This window comes from Dipteris shenzhenensis, chromosome 16 (assembly GCF_047967505.1).
Source record: "Dipteris shenzhenensis isolate YYH24624 ecotype China chromosome 16, Dip_SZ_1.0, whole genome shotgun sequence".
In the NCBI taxonomy this organism is placed as follows: domain Eukaryota; kingdom Viridiplantae; phylum Streptophyta; class Polypodiopsida; order Gleicheniales; family Dipteridaceae; genus Dipteris; species Dipteris shenzhenensis.
The window spans coordinates 26,206,000-26,220,899 of record NC_141611.1 but is presented as its reverse complement, the minus strand read 5'-3'; the positions used below and the strand labels follow the sequence as shown (position 1 = coordinate 26,220,899).

The following is a 14,900-nucleotide window of genomic DNA, read 5'->3' as shown; positions in this document are numbered from 1 at the left end:
GTTTGGGTCCACAGAAGATGTAACACACGAAACAATAATATACTATATAGTTGCAAGTGGAGCAAGAAAAATTTTGCAAGTATTAACACAACTTATTGTAATTATAAACTTGATTGCCAAAGGCCTTTGCTAGGAGGCTTTAAAATTCAAGTATAGTAGGTGGAGAATTTAATTTAAGCACTTTCAGATGCAAGAAAATATCAAAATGCATTGTATATTATGCAAAAAAAAAACAAGCTACATGGATGGAAACGAAGAACAGTCACACTATTAATTTAAGACTATGTGTCTTCAACTTCTGAACCACCATGTTCCTCTGGAATCGGTGGCCTCACAATTATTCAGAACTTTATCTGAATGTCGCAGCCCTTCTCACAAATTGTTTGGCGAACTGAGCAATCAAGGGTAACAATGAATATCGGCGATGCAATCCAATCGTTCGTAAGCAAGAAATTGATAGAAAAGAAGGTATACCTTCAGCGCATGCTTGCTTTGGCATAGAACGTAGTTTTCAAGGTTCTCTTGGCATGCTTTTGGATTTGACCATCTCTAACAGGAACTAACTCCAAAGGGAAACTTTTTGTTGATGTGGGGGGGGGAGTGGAAGTCTCTATTAAACAACTACCGGAGGCCGAAATTATGCCCTATTAAGCAAGCGCTCGGATCGCCTCTCTCATTGGTGGGCCAAGGCCTTTCATGAAACGTGTGGGAAAAATAAATATGAATCTAACAACAGATCAATGGGCCTACAACACAAGAGTGCATTTAATGCCATAACATTACCTTCTGTCGGATTGAAAGTTTCATTTCTCGGCGCAAGAATTGCTGATGATATTTTTGGTATTCCGCTATGTGCAAGCATATCTACTGCAAGATCCAACAAAGACATGGGAACCTAAATTTAAATAAAGGAAAAAAGCTGCACAAGAACAATTAAATGACTCCGGGTCAAAGTCTAATCCCCCCGCTTTCAGGAAGAAGTTTTGAACCGTGCTCATTGGTGAAGTTATCTTCTGCTGCATGCGAAGGTTCGTGGCCTTTTGAAATCCTAGGGCTTTTTTACTTTGATTCTCCCACGAGCTCTGTCATGAACAAATGATAGGGAATACAATGACAGAGAGCAGCCTTCTACGTAAAGATTACAGACACGCTTGTAATCGAAACTATATAAGATAGTAGACCCTCGAAGATTTATCAATTGGTTCCACCAATCTGGAGTAGAATTGAGAACCAACAAGTCGCTTAACATAGTACAGACAATTTTAGGGAGTAGCACATAAGGAAAAGCACCCAGGTGGCTTGATTACGTTCTTTCTGGGTTGCAACACAGGAGCAAAGCCTTACAAATAAAGCAGGGCTTGCACACACTACACACATGCACTCGAAGTATAGGATGCAACCGACGGGTGTCAATTCACGGCCAAGGTACGCAAGAAGAGGATACGAAAGGGAAAGGTGCCTCTTCAAAGAATATACTGCCCGAGATAGGGTACGGAGAAGTGGGAATGGACAGGCGTTATTGTTTGACGCAGGGGGATAGAATAAGAAGGTTGAATGAAACGACGAAGAGAATCGTTCTCACCATGAATTTCCGATTGAGCGTTGTCTTTGTACAGCTTCTTAGATTTAGCCATGTTCATCAGACCTTAAGAATTGCATCAAAAATATTAGATCGCAGACATAAGACCTTCAGAATTCGCGATCAGAATTCCATCACGAATATTAGACCAAAGACCAGCGTGAAATCTTTGAAAGAAAGCTGGGAAATGAATCTCGAAAAATTGTAAACCTCTTTCGAACTCTCCACCACTGCTTGTGTCCATCGAGTCACCACAGCCTTCAGATTCATCTTTGGAATGAACTCTCTATCCTTTGGACATTGTTGCTTCTACCTGGTTGTTATGCAAGAAAGCAGGATGCAAAAGAGAGACAGCAAAAGCAGATCGATTGAGGTCACGCACACCCACAATGCATGCAAAGACTCCTTTATAGCTCAACCAAAATACATACTATGCCTCTCCGTCTCCATTTATTTCTAAAACTGCGGTCTATCACTTTCTTAGTGGAGCATTTTCTAGAACAACTTACAATTTTATGGGCGCTCTAGCACTCGTCACATGAGTCTTCTCAGATATCTTAAACGAATGCGCGAGGCGGGCGCTCTCTCGTGATAGCCAAATGACAGAGCTGTGACTGGGGCTAAAACGTGAAGAAGGCGAATTCAAATCGTCTATGTACTACAGTGCAATGCAGAGATTTGAGCAGCTACCTACTAGACTTCGAGTTGCACCTTCTCTGATTCCTTGACGCCAGCCTCGTCCACAGCCTTGGCCTTTCCAAAAATGTACAAAAGGACCGAGTGAAGACGAAGTGAAGAAATTACACATATTGGTCCTCATGTACCCAAGACACTTCCACAGACCTCTTACCGGCTTCCCATTGTAAGCCTGCAATGCATTTTCATACTCACCTTTCTTCTTGGCAGCCTTCGCACTTTTCCTTCAAGCTATCTAATACTTTAAGAGTGACGATGTCTGAGGCCATGCATGCATCTAAATTCACAATGCGGCTAAAAGATTCGCCAAATGTGGCTTTGACGACCAGTTGGAGCTCCTGCCATTCTCGAATCCACATGAACCTTACTACTGTGAGATAAAGAATCTAGATTTAATGTGAAGCTGAAGAAAACGAAACTGAGACTGAGATACAGAACTTGAGGTTCCGAGAGCTACACCAAATCAGAATGGGAGCGAATCTTCGAACGGCCAAAAGGCGCATAAGGTTGAAAGAACCTGGTACAACGAGCGAAAAACGCGCTGGAGGGGTGGTTTAGAAGCTGCGTCAAAAGCAGAAGACGAGACAAGAATCCATGCAAGCGTGAGGATAGGAATCCATGCAGCGATGCCACTTGGAGCAATTCAAGGCGGCCAACCAAGAGAGGCCGTGTGGAATATGGGAGAAAAAAGAAAGGCCTACAAACTAATTTTGCTTCTCCAAGCTGAGTCGGTAAAAATTGCCAGACAGAACTCAGCTTCCCGGTGACAGGTGGCAGGCCAAAAAACAGTGAATTGGAACAATATAGCTGTGTATGTGTATGCGTGCGTCATGTGTTGACTATCTTATACTTGAAATCATCCAAAGCAACGCCCCTGGAAGGCGAGAATGGAAGTTGGAGGCTTCGCCGGCGGCTGTTCCGATTCTGCAAGAATACATTCTTCCGGCTGCGGTTGGGAATGCGTCCCCGGTCGTCGACCGGGGAATGCGTATCCCATAGCCCATTTCCTTCAGGCCCACGGTCTATAGCCAGTCGCCGGCTCCTGTATACGTTCTTTGGGCTCCTGCTGTCACAAAGGTTGTGAGAAATCTCGTTTTTCGAAGCTCCGTTGGTTTCTTAAATCAGAAAAAGCGGTGGGATTACGACTCCCTCCATCATTTCCCACGGCCCACGAATCCAGTCCGATGAGGTGGGTGACGGATTATGTGCGGGTCTCAAGATTGCCGGCCGTCTCGACACTCTGGCTTGCAAGTTTCCCGTCTACAGGACTCTTCACTTGGACACCGTGGTATTGCAGATCCTCAGGCGTTTTTTTTTGCTTCGCTTATGCTATCACAGGAGAATGGGCAAGGAAAACCTTACATTCCCTGTGGGTGGAAACAAGTCGTACGATTTTTCTACGAGATCTTGTCACATGGGAGTGACCAGAAAATATTGGACAGGTTATTCCTACTATAATCTTGCAGAACATCTTGCCAGCCGGATGACAAGCCGTGGTATGTTGTTCGCAACTAGTCTAGGTGATATAATTGACGACTTACTCCAGCCCAACTTTTTCGAACTGAGGACTACCGTTTAAAAGATCAACTGTAACCAGATGTTAGGACTTTGATATGAAATTGGACAAAGACTAGGAGTACTGACTTCTTTTCGAATTCCAAGTTTAATTTGAGTGTCCACATTTGAGACCGTAAGAAAGGTGCATGCCCGTTTTTTTATCACCTTGTGCTTTTCTAACATATTGGGGCATTTTCTCAGAATTTTCCAAATATATTGATGCATTTTCTCAGAGAAGGTTGGTACCAACATGTTGGCAATTTACATTGTGGAGGAAAATTGCCTTAAATGATGTTTTCACAGAGAAACTAACAACATGCTGACATCTCACACTGGAAAAGAAATGAAGCATGGACTTCTATTCCACGCTCATTGGGGTAGAGTTCAACCTGTAGTCACGTCTGGACAATCCCATCCAGATATACAGTCGTCAACAGAGATTGAATACATGTGTAGTTTTGACCATGAAGCTGTTGGGGACCAGACTTCTGGGTATTTCATCGTTAGCACCTTTTGGAAGATTTGTAGTGTCCATTTCGATATAGTGCAGAAAGCGTCTGATGCTTTTGAAACCGTCATCTTTTTATTTATCGTGAAATTTGAAACTGTCATCTTTTTATTTACTGTGGAGAGTATGTATCTAGCAAGGCTGACAGCTGTTTTGCCTACTCTAGGCGCATCCACACATTGTGTCAGAAGGGAATGCTGCATGAGGCGCTTCAGGTTGTGGAATGTATGTTTAAGCGGCAAATTTGGATCCCAGTGGACAGTTTGACTTTTCTTTTAAAGAGATGCATAGAAAATAAGGACCTGTTCGTGGGTAGGCAAATCCATTGCATGATCATCCAAGATGAACATCGATGGAATCTTACACTTGGATGCTTGCTTATTCGCATGTATGCTGCTTGTGGAAACGTGCTTGAAACACTCCACGTGTTTAACAGTTTCCATAAACAGAACGTTTACACATGGACTGCAATAATATTAGCGCATGCCCAGAATGGTCAAGGTGAGCAGGCTATTTCATTATATAACCAAATGCAAAGGACATCTGTGAAACCGAGCTCATACACTTTTGTTGCAGTCCTTAAGGCTTGTGCAAGCCTTAGAGTGGCCATTGATCAAGGCAGGATGTTACATGTGGACATCTCAAAGAAAGGGCTTGAGTCAGATGTGTTTGTCGGGAATGCCCTAGTTGACATGTATGCCAATTGTGGCAGTGTAGCGGAGGCACGTCATGTGTTTGACAAGTTGCTAGTTAGAGAGGTGGTATTGTGGAACTCAATTATTGCAGGATATGTTAAGAATGGCCATAATTTGGAAGCCCTCCATTTATCTGAGAAAATGCAACAAGAGGGCCAAGAACCAAATGTGTTCACATTTACAAGCCTCTTCAAAGTGTGTGCCAACATAGCATCCCTGGATCAGGGCCGATTGTTTCATGATGATGTTTTGAAGCAAGGCCTTGAGTCAGACGTTTTCATTGCAAGTGCACTGATTGACTTGTACACCAAGTGTTGCAGCCTCAATGATGCACACAAGGTATTCAACCAGTTACAGGCACGAGATGTTGTCTTATGGTCTGCGATGATCGCAGGATATGCAAAGTGTGGGCATATCAAGAAATCCTTCCAATTGTTTGAGGAAATGCAAGTGGAAGGCGTACAGCCAAACAGAGTCACGTTTGTTGGCATCCTGAGTGCATGCTCAAGTATGGCTTTCCTGAATGAGACCAAGCTGGTCCATGCTGGCTTACTTAAGCAAGGGCTTGAATCAGATATGTATGTTGGAAGCACCTTGGTTGACGTCTATGCAAAATGTGGACGTTTACAGGAGGCTCGCAAAGTGTTTGACAAGTTGACAGAGCTTGATGTGGTGACATGGAATACCATGATTGGAGGATATGTTGAGCATGGGCATGGTCACGAAGCCCTCCATTTGTTTATGAAAATGTACAAAGAGGGAAAAGAACCAGATAAGGTCTCTTTTATTTATGCTCTCAAGGCGTGTGCCAGCATATCTGCAGTATGTCAGGGAAAATGTATACATGACAATGTCAAAGAACGAGGGCTTGATTCAGATCTACTCATTGGAAGTGCTCTTGTTGCAATGTATGCCAAATGTGGCCTGGTAGAGGATGCACGCAAAGTGTTTGACAAGTTGCCACTAAGAGATGGTGTGCTGTGGAGTACAATGATTGATGGATATGCTGAACATGGTTTTGGTGAGGAAGCCCTCCTACTTTTTGAACAAATGCAACAGAATGGCATAGAACCGAATGAGGTCACATTTGGGTGTATCCTGAAAGCATGTGCGAACACGAGGGATCTGGATCATGGCAGGCTGATCCATGCTCACATACAAAAACATGGACTTCATGCTGATCTCTGTATTGGAAACACCCTGATTGACATGTATTGCAAGTGTGGCAGCTTAGTGGATGCATGCAAAGTCTTTAACAAGTTGCCACTACGAGATGTGGTGACATGGTCAGCAATGATTGTAGGCTATGCGGAACATGCGGATGGTGAACAAGCCCTTCAATTGTTCAAAGAAATGCAAGAGGAGGGCACAGAACCAAACTGTGTCACATTTGTGGGCATCCTGAAAGCATGTTCTAGCATTGCGGCACTTGGTCTGGGCAGGCAGGTCCATGTTGATATCATAAGAATGGGATTGGATTCTGATTTATTTGTTGGGAGTGCCTTGGTTGACATGTATGCCAAATGTGGCAACCTAGATGATGGAAGCAGATTGTTTATCAAATTGCAGGTACGTGATATGGTGTCGTGGAATGCCATGATTGTAGGATATGCGAACCATGGACATTTTCTTAGGGCCCATGCGTATGCCGAGAGCATGCAGCATGAAGGCATAAAGCTGAATGTAGTTACTTTCGTTGGCCTGCTGACTGCTTGTAGCCATGGGGGACTAGTGCAGGAGGCCCATCATTTCTTTGAGTCCATGAGTGAAACCTATCATGTCACACCAACAATACATCACTACATCTGCATGGTAGACATTCTGGGCCGTGCAGGACGCCTAGATGAGGCAGAGGACTTGGTTCTAAAGATGCCATTTCAGCCTGATGCTGTTTTGTGGATGGTTCTGTTAGCTTCTTGTGCAAAATTCAGCAATCTTGCATTAGGAAGACGGGTTTTCAACTGTCTTGTCCAACTTGAATTCGTTGATCCTGCTGCATATGTATTGATGGCCAAAATTTACGCAGCCAATCATATGTGGGAGGACTTCAAAAGAATAAAAAAAGAAATAGCAGAGTTTGAACGTGCAAATTGAGGAAAATGACATCTTTGTGAATGAGCAGTCTCAGTGGATTTTGAGTGTAGATGAACCTCCAGATATACCCACAGCTCATCCATCATCTCAAGAAATCATAAAGGAGCCACTAGTACAACTTACAAGCTCACTTATGGATCATGAAATGCATCAATGGACTATTCAATTCATGAAATGGGCATCCTGAAAGCATGTTCTAGCATTGCGGCACTTGGTCTGGGCAGGCAGGTCCATGTTGATATCATAAGAATGGGATTGGATTCTGATTTATTTGTTGGGAGTGCCTTGGTTGACATGTATGCCAAATGTGGCAACCTAGATGATGGAAGCAGATTGTTTATCAAATTGCAGGTACGTGATATGGTGTCGTGGAATGCCATGATTGTAGGATATGCGAACCATGGACATTTTCTTAGGGCCCATGCGTATGCCGAGAGCATGCAGCATGAAGGCATAAAGCTGAATGTAGTTACTTTCGTTGGCCTGCTGACTGCTTGTAGCCATGGGGGACTAGTGCAGGAGGCCCATCATTTCTTTGAGTCCATGAGTGAAACCTATCATGTCACACCAACAATACATCACTACATCTGCATGGTAGACATTCTGGGCCGTGCAGGACGCCTAGATGAGGCAGAGGACTTGGTTCTAAAGATGCCATTTCAGCCTGATGCTGTTTTGTGGATGGTTCTGTTAGCTTCTTGTGCAAAATTCAGCAATCTTGCATTAGGAAGACGGGTTTTCAACTGTCTTGTCCAACTTGAATTCGTTGATCCTGCTGCATATGTATTGATGGCCAAAATTTACGCAGCCAATCATATGTGGGAGGACTTCAAAAGAATAAAAAAAGAAATAGCAGAGTTTGAACGTGCAAATTGAGGAAAATGACATCTTTGTGAATGAGCAGTCTCAGTGGATTTTGAGTGTAGATGAACCTCCAGATATACCCACAGCTCATCCATCATCTCAAGAAATCATAAAGGAGCCACTAGTACAACTTACAAGCTCACTTATGGATCATGAAATGCATCAATGGACTATTCAATTCATGAAATGGGCATCCTGAAAGCATGTTCTAGCATTGCGGCACTTGGTCTGGGCAGGCAGGTCCATGTTGATATCATAAGAATGGGATTGGATTCTGATTTATTTGTTGGGAGTGCCTTGGTTGACATGTATGCCAAATGTGGCAACCTAGATGATGGAAGCAGATTGTTTATCAAATTGCAGGTACGTGATATGGTGTCGTGGAATGCCATGATTGTAGGATATGCGAACCATGGACATTTTCTTAGGGCCCATGCGTATGCCGAGAGCATGCAGCATGAAGGCATAAAGCTGAATGTAGTTACTTTCGTTGGCCTGCTGACTGCTTGTAGCCATGGGGGACTAGTGCAGGAGGCCCATCATTTCTTTGAGTCCATGAGTGAAACCTATCATGTCACACCAACAATACATCACTACATCTGCATGGTAGACATTCTGGGCCGTGCAGGACGCCTAGATGAGGCAGAGGACTTGGTTCTAAAGATGCCATTTCAGCCTGATGCTGTTTTGTGGATGGTTCTGTTAGCTTCTTGTGCAAAATTCAGCAATCTTGCATTAGGAAGACGGGTTTTCAACTGTCTTGTCCAACTTGAATTCGTTGATCCTGCTGCATATGTATTGATGGCCAAAATTTATGCAGCCAATCATATGTGGGAGGACTTCAAAAGAATAAAAAAAGAAATAGCAGAGTTTGAACGTGCAAATTGAGGAAAATGACATCTTTGTGAATGAGCAGTCTCAGTGGATTTTGAGTGTAGATGAACCTCCAGATATACCCACAGCTCATCCATCATCTCAAGAAATCATAAAGGAGCCACTAGTACAACTTACAAGCTCACTTATGGATCATGAAATGCATCAATGGACTATTCAATTCATGAAATGGGCATCCTGAAAGCATGTTCTAGCATTGCGGCACTTGGTCTGGGCAGGCAGGTCCATGTTGATATCATAAGAATGGGATTGGATTCTGATTTATTTGTTGGGAGTGCCTTGGTTGACATGTATGCCAAATGTGGCAACCTAGATGATGGAAGCAGATTGTTTATCAAATTGCAGGTACGTGATATGGTGTCGTGGAATGCCATGATTGTAGGATATGCGAACCATGGACATTTTCTTAGGGCCCATGCGTATGCCGAGAGCATGCAGCATGAAGGCATAAAGCTGAATGTAGTTACTTTCGTTGGCCTGCTGACTGCTTGTAGCCATGGGGGACTAGTCCCATCATTTCTTTGAGTCCATGAGTGAAACCTATCATGTCACACCAACAATACATTACTACATCTGCATGGTAGACATTCTGGGCCGTGCAGGACGCCTAGATGAGGCAGAGGGTCATTATACTACAAATAAGCAGCATACTACCACTGCTAATAGGCATACTATAGGTGGTGAAATCAATATTATTGGTGATATTAGGCACTATATCGGTGGTATATGCCCTAGTGTTGATTAAAAATACAACCTAAGTAAATTGGTGTGCGGTATTATAAAACTTTGTAGGTAGTACTAGTCATGTTACCAATAGTATAAGATCGATCAGGTTTTGTCATCATTGCATGCGTAATTTTGTGAATGTGTTGCTCAGCAAATCATGCAAAATCTTGTGTGATTATGTGAATATAAAATCCTTGAGAATTTCATCTATAGATACGAGCGCTATTAGCCGGAAAGAAATCAAGACCGGAGGCTAGAGGCTAAGCATGGCGACACTCGAGGGCCATAGAGGAAAAGAGATCATGAGGGCGAAACGTTTCATGGGAGGGGAAAAGGAATGAGAAGGGGAGGGAATGAAGAGGGAGACTATGACACAAGGGGAAAGGGAGAGGAGGAGGAGAAGCATGTATATGATAGGAGGAGGAATGTAAAGATGGAGACATCAAGGGAAGAGGACCATAATTTATTTGAAAGAAAGGATGAAAGGGAAATATCAAAGTACTAGCTAGGTGGCTTTACAATTTTATAGCCAAAAGAGGGGGTCTCTCCCAATTAATGCATCCTCCCACATGCTTGGTGTGTGTGGAAAAATCTCCCATGTGGGCTAGGCGGTTACGCACTCTCAATTGTGTGCGCCAACCCTTTGTCTCAATTTTCCACATAAATCAAGCCCCATATCTCAAGTCTATGATACTCCCTTGGTCTCTTCCCAATTTTATAATATGTTCAAACCTCTAGGAGGACAAGTGGAGGGTTTGGCACAAGGAATCTTACCACCTCATCGTACTTTCTCCATTATTTAACTTACTCTCTTGGACCTTCTATATCTCTCCCACATGGGCCTATCCCATATGGAGGGAATAACTCAATATAATATCCATCTCCACCTATTTTAGATTACTTCTCCCATGGACTTTGAGCCATATCTCACTAAATGCAGCCTAGGTGGAGGGGTGGCACATGGAGGAGCCATGCCACCTTAGATTTTATAATATTACTATCATGGATTATGTACAACACACCTTATGGGTCCTCTTACGTGGAAGGGTGGCACATGGTCATGCCCTGTCACCTCAACCCTGGGCCCTATGCACACCATATTTTATTATACTATTGCCACATATACAAACACATACACATATTAATGCCTTTTTCCTTAGACAATTTTATCCATAACAGTTCCCTCCCCTAAGCAGGGAATGCACAGCATTTCCATGCCTGGGTCCATCACGCACAAAGAAAGGCTTGAGGTAACGCTTGTTGATCACCTTCTTGCCATATGGTTCATGCAGCTCCTGAACTTGTACAGACCCATTGCTACGTTCCTTGATGACTTTGTATGGACCAGTCCACAATGGTAGAAACTTCTTATCCATTTGGTGGTCCTATCTGTTATCAAAGCATAGCACAACATCCCCCTTAGCAAAGTGTCTTTCCCATCCCTTGCGAATCTTAGCATCCAAGCGGGCCTTTTGTCGATTCTTTTGGACCTCTGTTTCGTGTAGTGCAAGGCGTCGGGTTTCATCTAACTTCTCAAGTTGTACCAATCTGGCCTCTACATGTTCATCTTCTGTCATCCTCTGTTCTTGTGCCAATGTCAAAGCTAGAATCTCTATCTCTAGTGGTAAAACGGCCTCAGTACCATACACCAACTCAAAAGGAGTGTGACCTGTAGATGTTTTATGAGTGATGTTGTAAGCCCACACAGCTTCAGTGACCTTCTGATCCCATTGGCTCCTGTTCCCTGTGGCCATTTTTCCAGGGTTTTACAAAGGAGGCCATTGGTCCGCTCTGTTTGACCCATGGATGCCGGGTAATAGATGCTAGAAGTGTGATGATCAATACCCATGAGTAACTCCACTGCTTCATTTAAGAATGGACTCCCATGGTCAGAGACAATCTCCATAAGTGTCCCAAACCTTGTACAGATACGTTCAAATATGAAATTTGAAACTGCCTTACCATTTGCAGCAGGGAGGGCGATAGCTTCAGCCCACTTAGTGACATACTGAGTGGCTACCAAAAGATACTTCTTTTTGGGGGCAGTCATGGGTAAGGGCTCGACAAAATCTATTCCCCACTTCTGAAACGGATGGATGGACATCACTGGGTGATGTTGCCCAGGATGCAAATCCTTCCTACCAAAGAATTGGCATGGTTCACAGGTTTTGCAATACAAAGTGACATCCTTGAACAAGGTCAGGCAATAGTATCCAGCATGCAAAATCTTCTTAGTTGTATAGTCACTGGCATAGTGGCCTCCACAAAATCCATCATGATAATGCTTCAATACCTTAGGCACTTCATCTGCATCAATGGCCCGTCTTAGTACCCCATCCATGCCTTGATGGTACAACACCCCATCAAGGAGGGTGTAGCACCTACTATCTCTGTGGATCTTCTTTCTCTCATAGCTAGTACTTTCTGAAGGAAAGGAGAAAGCAGTCAGAAACTTGTAGATACCACCATACCATGGATCCCCAACTTCTATGCCTGCTACAAGGGTTACATCAAGGCACTCCTCTAAATCAATCAAAGCATTCTTCAAGTTGGAACAACATTCTTTTACAATTTTGAAAGAAAAATCATATTCTTGTAGAACTGCCAACCATTTGGCCAACCGGCCAATGGGATTTGGTGATTGAAGAACCTGCTTTGCAAGACCAATGCTAGTGAGTATAATGAAGGACTTTCCAGCCACATAATGCTTAAATTTCTCAATGCAAAACACCAAAGGCATGCTTGTCAGCCTCTGAATAGCATCGCTCAGTGTCGAGCAATTGTCGAGAAGCAAATCGAACGGGATACATGAACCGATCCTCCCCTTGCTGAAGAAGAATACTTGCGAGAGTGTGCTTACCAAACCCAGGATTGATATAGAAAGTCTTTGACCAATCTGGATTGCGTAGAATGGGTTCTGAAGCCATAGCATTCTTGATTTATGCAAACCCATGATCACAATCCTCATCCCAAGAGAAATCAACCCCATCTTTTAATAGCATAGTCATGGGTCGTGTCAAAGCAGCATATTGATCAATGAAGCGACGATAGTATCCTGCTAGATTGACAAATGAGTGTACCTGACGTTTGGTTGTTGGCGGGGAGAGCTTGAGGATAGCTTCTACCTTCTCGGGGTCAGGCTTGATGCCCTCGAATGAGACAATATGTCCCAATAACCTCCCTTGAGTGGCTCCAATGGTGCATTTCTCAGGGTTGAGACTGCCGTTTGCATCATTGACCCTTTGGAAGGCCAACCTAACCTTCATGATATGCTCCTTACGTGACGAGAATATACATAAATCATCTAAAAACACCTTCAAGAAATCCCCCAAATAAGGAGCAAAAACCATCTGCATAAATCTTTGAAAGGTAGCAGGAGCATTGGTGAGGCCAAATGGCATTACTTTGAATGCAAATGTCCCCCAGGGTGTGGCAAATGTGGTTTTAAGCACATCTTCTTCGGCAATTCTGATTTGATAAAACCCAGAGTAACCATCACAGAAAGTATACATCTCATGACCACTTACCTTCTCAAGAATAAGGTCTTGAAAGGGCAGAGGATGATGATCCCTCTTGGTGGCTGCATTGAGTTTCTTATAGTCGATGCAGACCCGCCACTTGTTGTTTTTCTTTGGGGTGACTACCACTGGTGAAACCCATTCAGTATTGTGAACCGGAACAATAAACCCAGCCTCTACAAGCTTCTGCAACTCTGAGCGCAAAGCATCCGTCTGCAGGAGCCCTAATCTTCGATACTTCTGAGCCACAGGCTTCGCATCAGGCTTCAGCTCTATCTTGTGCTCTATGGCAGTCACAAGGCGAAGGTGGTGGTAGCTAGTTGCAAAAAAAAAGAGGTTAGGGAAATCTTTGAACATTTCTAGGAACTCATCTTTCTCACTTGGAGTGAGGTCTGGGGAAAGCATAGACTCAAGCTGTTGAGGACTAGCTATTACCTTTTCTGCAAATGGCGGGGTCGGAGACACCTCCATCATGTAAACTTCCTCCTCTGAGAATTCCTCCCCCCCGTTAGATTCTTCCATTGATTCAGACACCGAGGATGAGAGAGTATCACTGTCTTGCTCCTCTTCTTCTTCCGGTTCCATGGCACCGGGATCTTCTCCTTAGAAACACCAAAAGACATGTGTCCTGTCTTCCAATAGCTGACTGCATCACTCTTTCTCAGCCATGGTCTCCTGAGTATGGCTGGGTAACTCCTGCCTGTATCTTCAATGTCCACCATAGAAATTGACAGTGGTGGTCAACCCATTGTCAGTGATGGGCAAATCCTCAATGACGCCCAGGGTGGCGAGTCGTCGACCATCTGCTACCTTGATTCGAGTGGAGGAACGCCTTGTACATTTCAAATTCAATTTCTTCATGATTCGGGGCACCATGATATTACATGTAGCTCCCCCATCAACACACACATTTTTGACACGGCAATTATCTATGATGACATCGACTGTATGTGAGTGCCGATCAATTTCTTCAGAGATAGAGGATACCTCTCTTACGTTTCCCTTTTTCTTGTTCCTCCTTGTTGAGAGCCCTTGCTACAGCTCACGTCTCACCTTAGGGCTTAATGCTATTAGTTGAGGGAGCGTGATGCTCAAAGAACGATGAGCAAGGTCCTGAACAACCGAATAGTCTTCTTGCCCCGAGTCGATGGGAAAATCCGAGGGTGACCACTTACTCCTGTGGGATCTTTTAGTCTTCTCTGTTGGTGGGTCTGCCATCTCAGCATCAGAGGGCTTTGAGAAGGACACCTTCTTCCTGGGGTGGCCCGGTCCACGGTTTGGAGAGGGGTCCGAGATGGTACGACTTCTTTTCCCGAGGTCAAGGATCTCTACATCAGAATCCTCAGTGCCAGACTCACTTAGAAGATTCACCCTTGGAATATTGGGGCATTCCGTGCGATAATGACCCTTCTGGTGGCACTCGTAGCATACAACATTAGCACGGTCTCTTGGAGGGCGGTTGGCTTGATTTCTGATGCCCACCATCTCAAGCCGAAGATCATTCAGAGCCTTGGCTAGGTCATTGACTCCAGGTTCTGTTGCAGGGGGGGCCTCTTTAGCTGGAGGGGCCGAAGGAGTAAAAAGGAGGGGGGCTCATGGGCGAGGCTAGGGAAATCTTTGAGGCGGAGAGTGAGAATATACACCTTGTTGAGGGTAAGCCTCTAAGGGAGGACCATACATTTGAGGTGGAGGCAGTGGATACATCCCTGATGAGGGGTGGGGTATGCCCCTGAGTTAGACCCCCCAGGTTGTTGTTGCAGGAATTGAGG

General features: G+C 44.1%; 1 protein-coding gene, 1 long non-coding RNA gene and 2 pseudogenes across 2 annotated transcripts; 3 read left to right on the top strand and 1 right to left on the bottom strand.

Moving 5' to 3' along the window:
* Window positions 1-974: 974 nt before the first annotated feature.
* LOC147892752 (uncharacterized) lies at window positions 975-1,840 on the bottom strand. The gene is made up of 3 exons (XR_015542320.1): window positions 1,790-1,840; window positions 1,583-1,645; window positions 975-1,082 (listed from the first exon to the last, which is right to left on the bottom strand). It is a non-coding gene; the product is annotated as an uncharacterized LOC147892752 (long non-coding RNA).
* A 1,928-nt stretch (window positions 1,841-3,768) lies between these two features.
* LOC147892751 (pentatricopeptide repeat-containing protein At4g39530-like) lies at window positions 3,769-7,129 on the top strand. The gene is made up of 2 exons (XM_087386783.1): window positions 3,769-4,324; window positions 4,507-7,129. The coding sequence occupies exons 1-2, from the start codon at window positions 4,149-4,151 to the stop codon at window positions 7,127-7,129; spliced, it is 2,799 nt and encodes a 932-aa protein (XP_087242909.1). The 5' UTR covers window positions 3,769-4,148.
* A 153-nt stretch (window positions 7,130-7,282) lies between these two features.
* Window positions 7,283-8,005, top strand: LOC147892750 (pentatricopeptide repeat-containing protein At2g13600 pseudogene; annotated as a pseudogene).
* A 153-nt stretch (window positions 8,006-8,158) lies between these two features.
* Window positions 8,159-8,881, top strand: LOC147892749 (pentatricopeptide repeat-containing protein At2g13600 pseudogene; annotated as a pseudogene).
* Window positions 8,882-14,900: the final 6,019 nt, after the last annotated feature.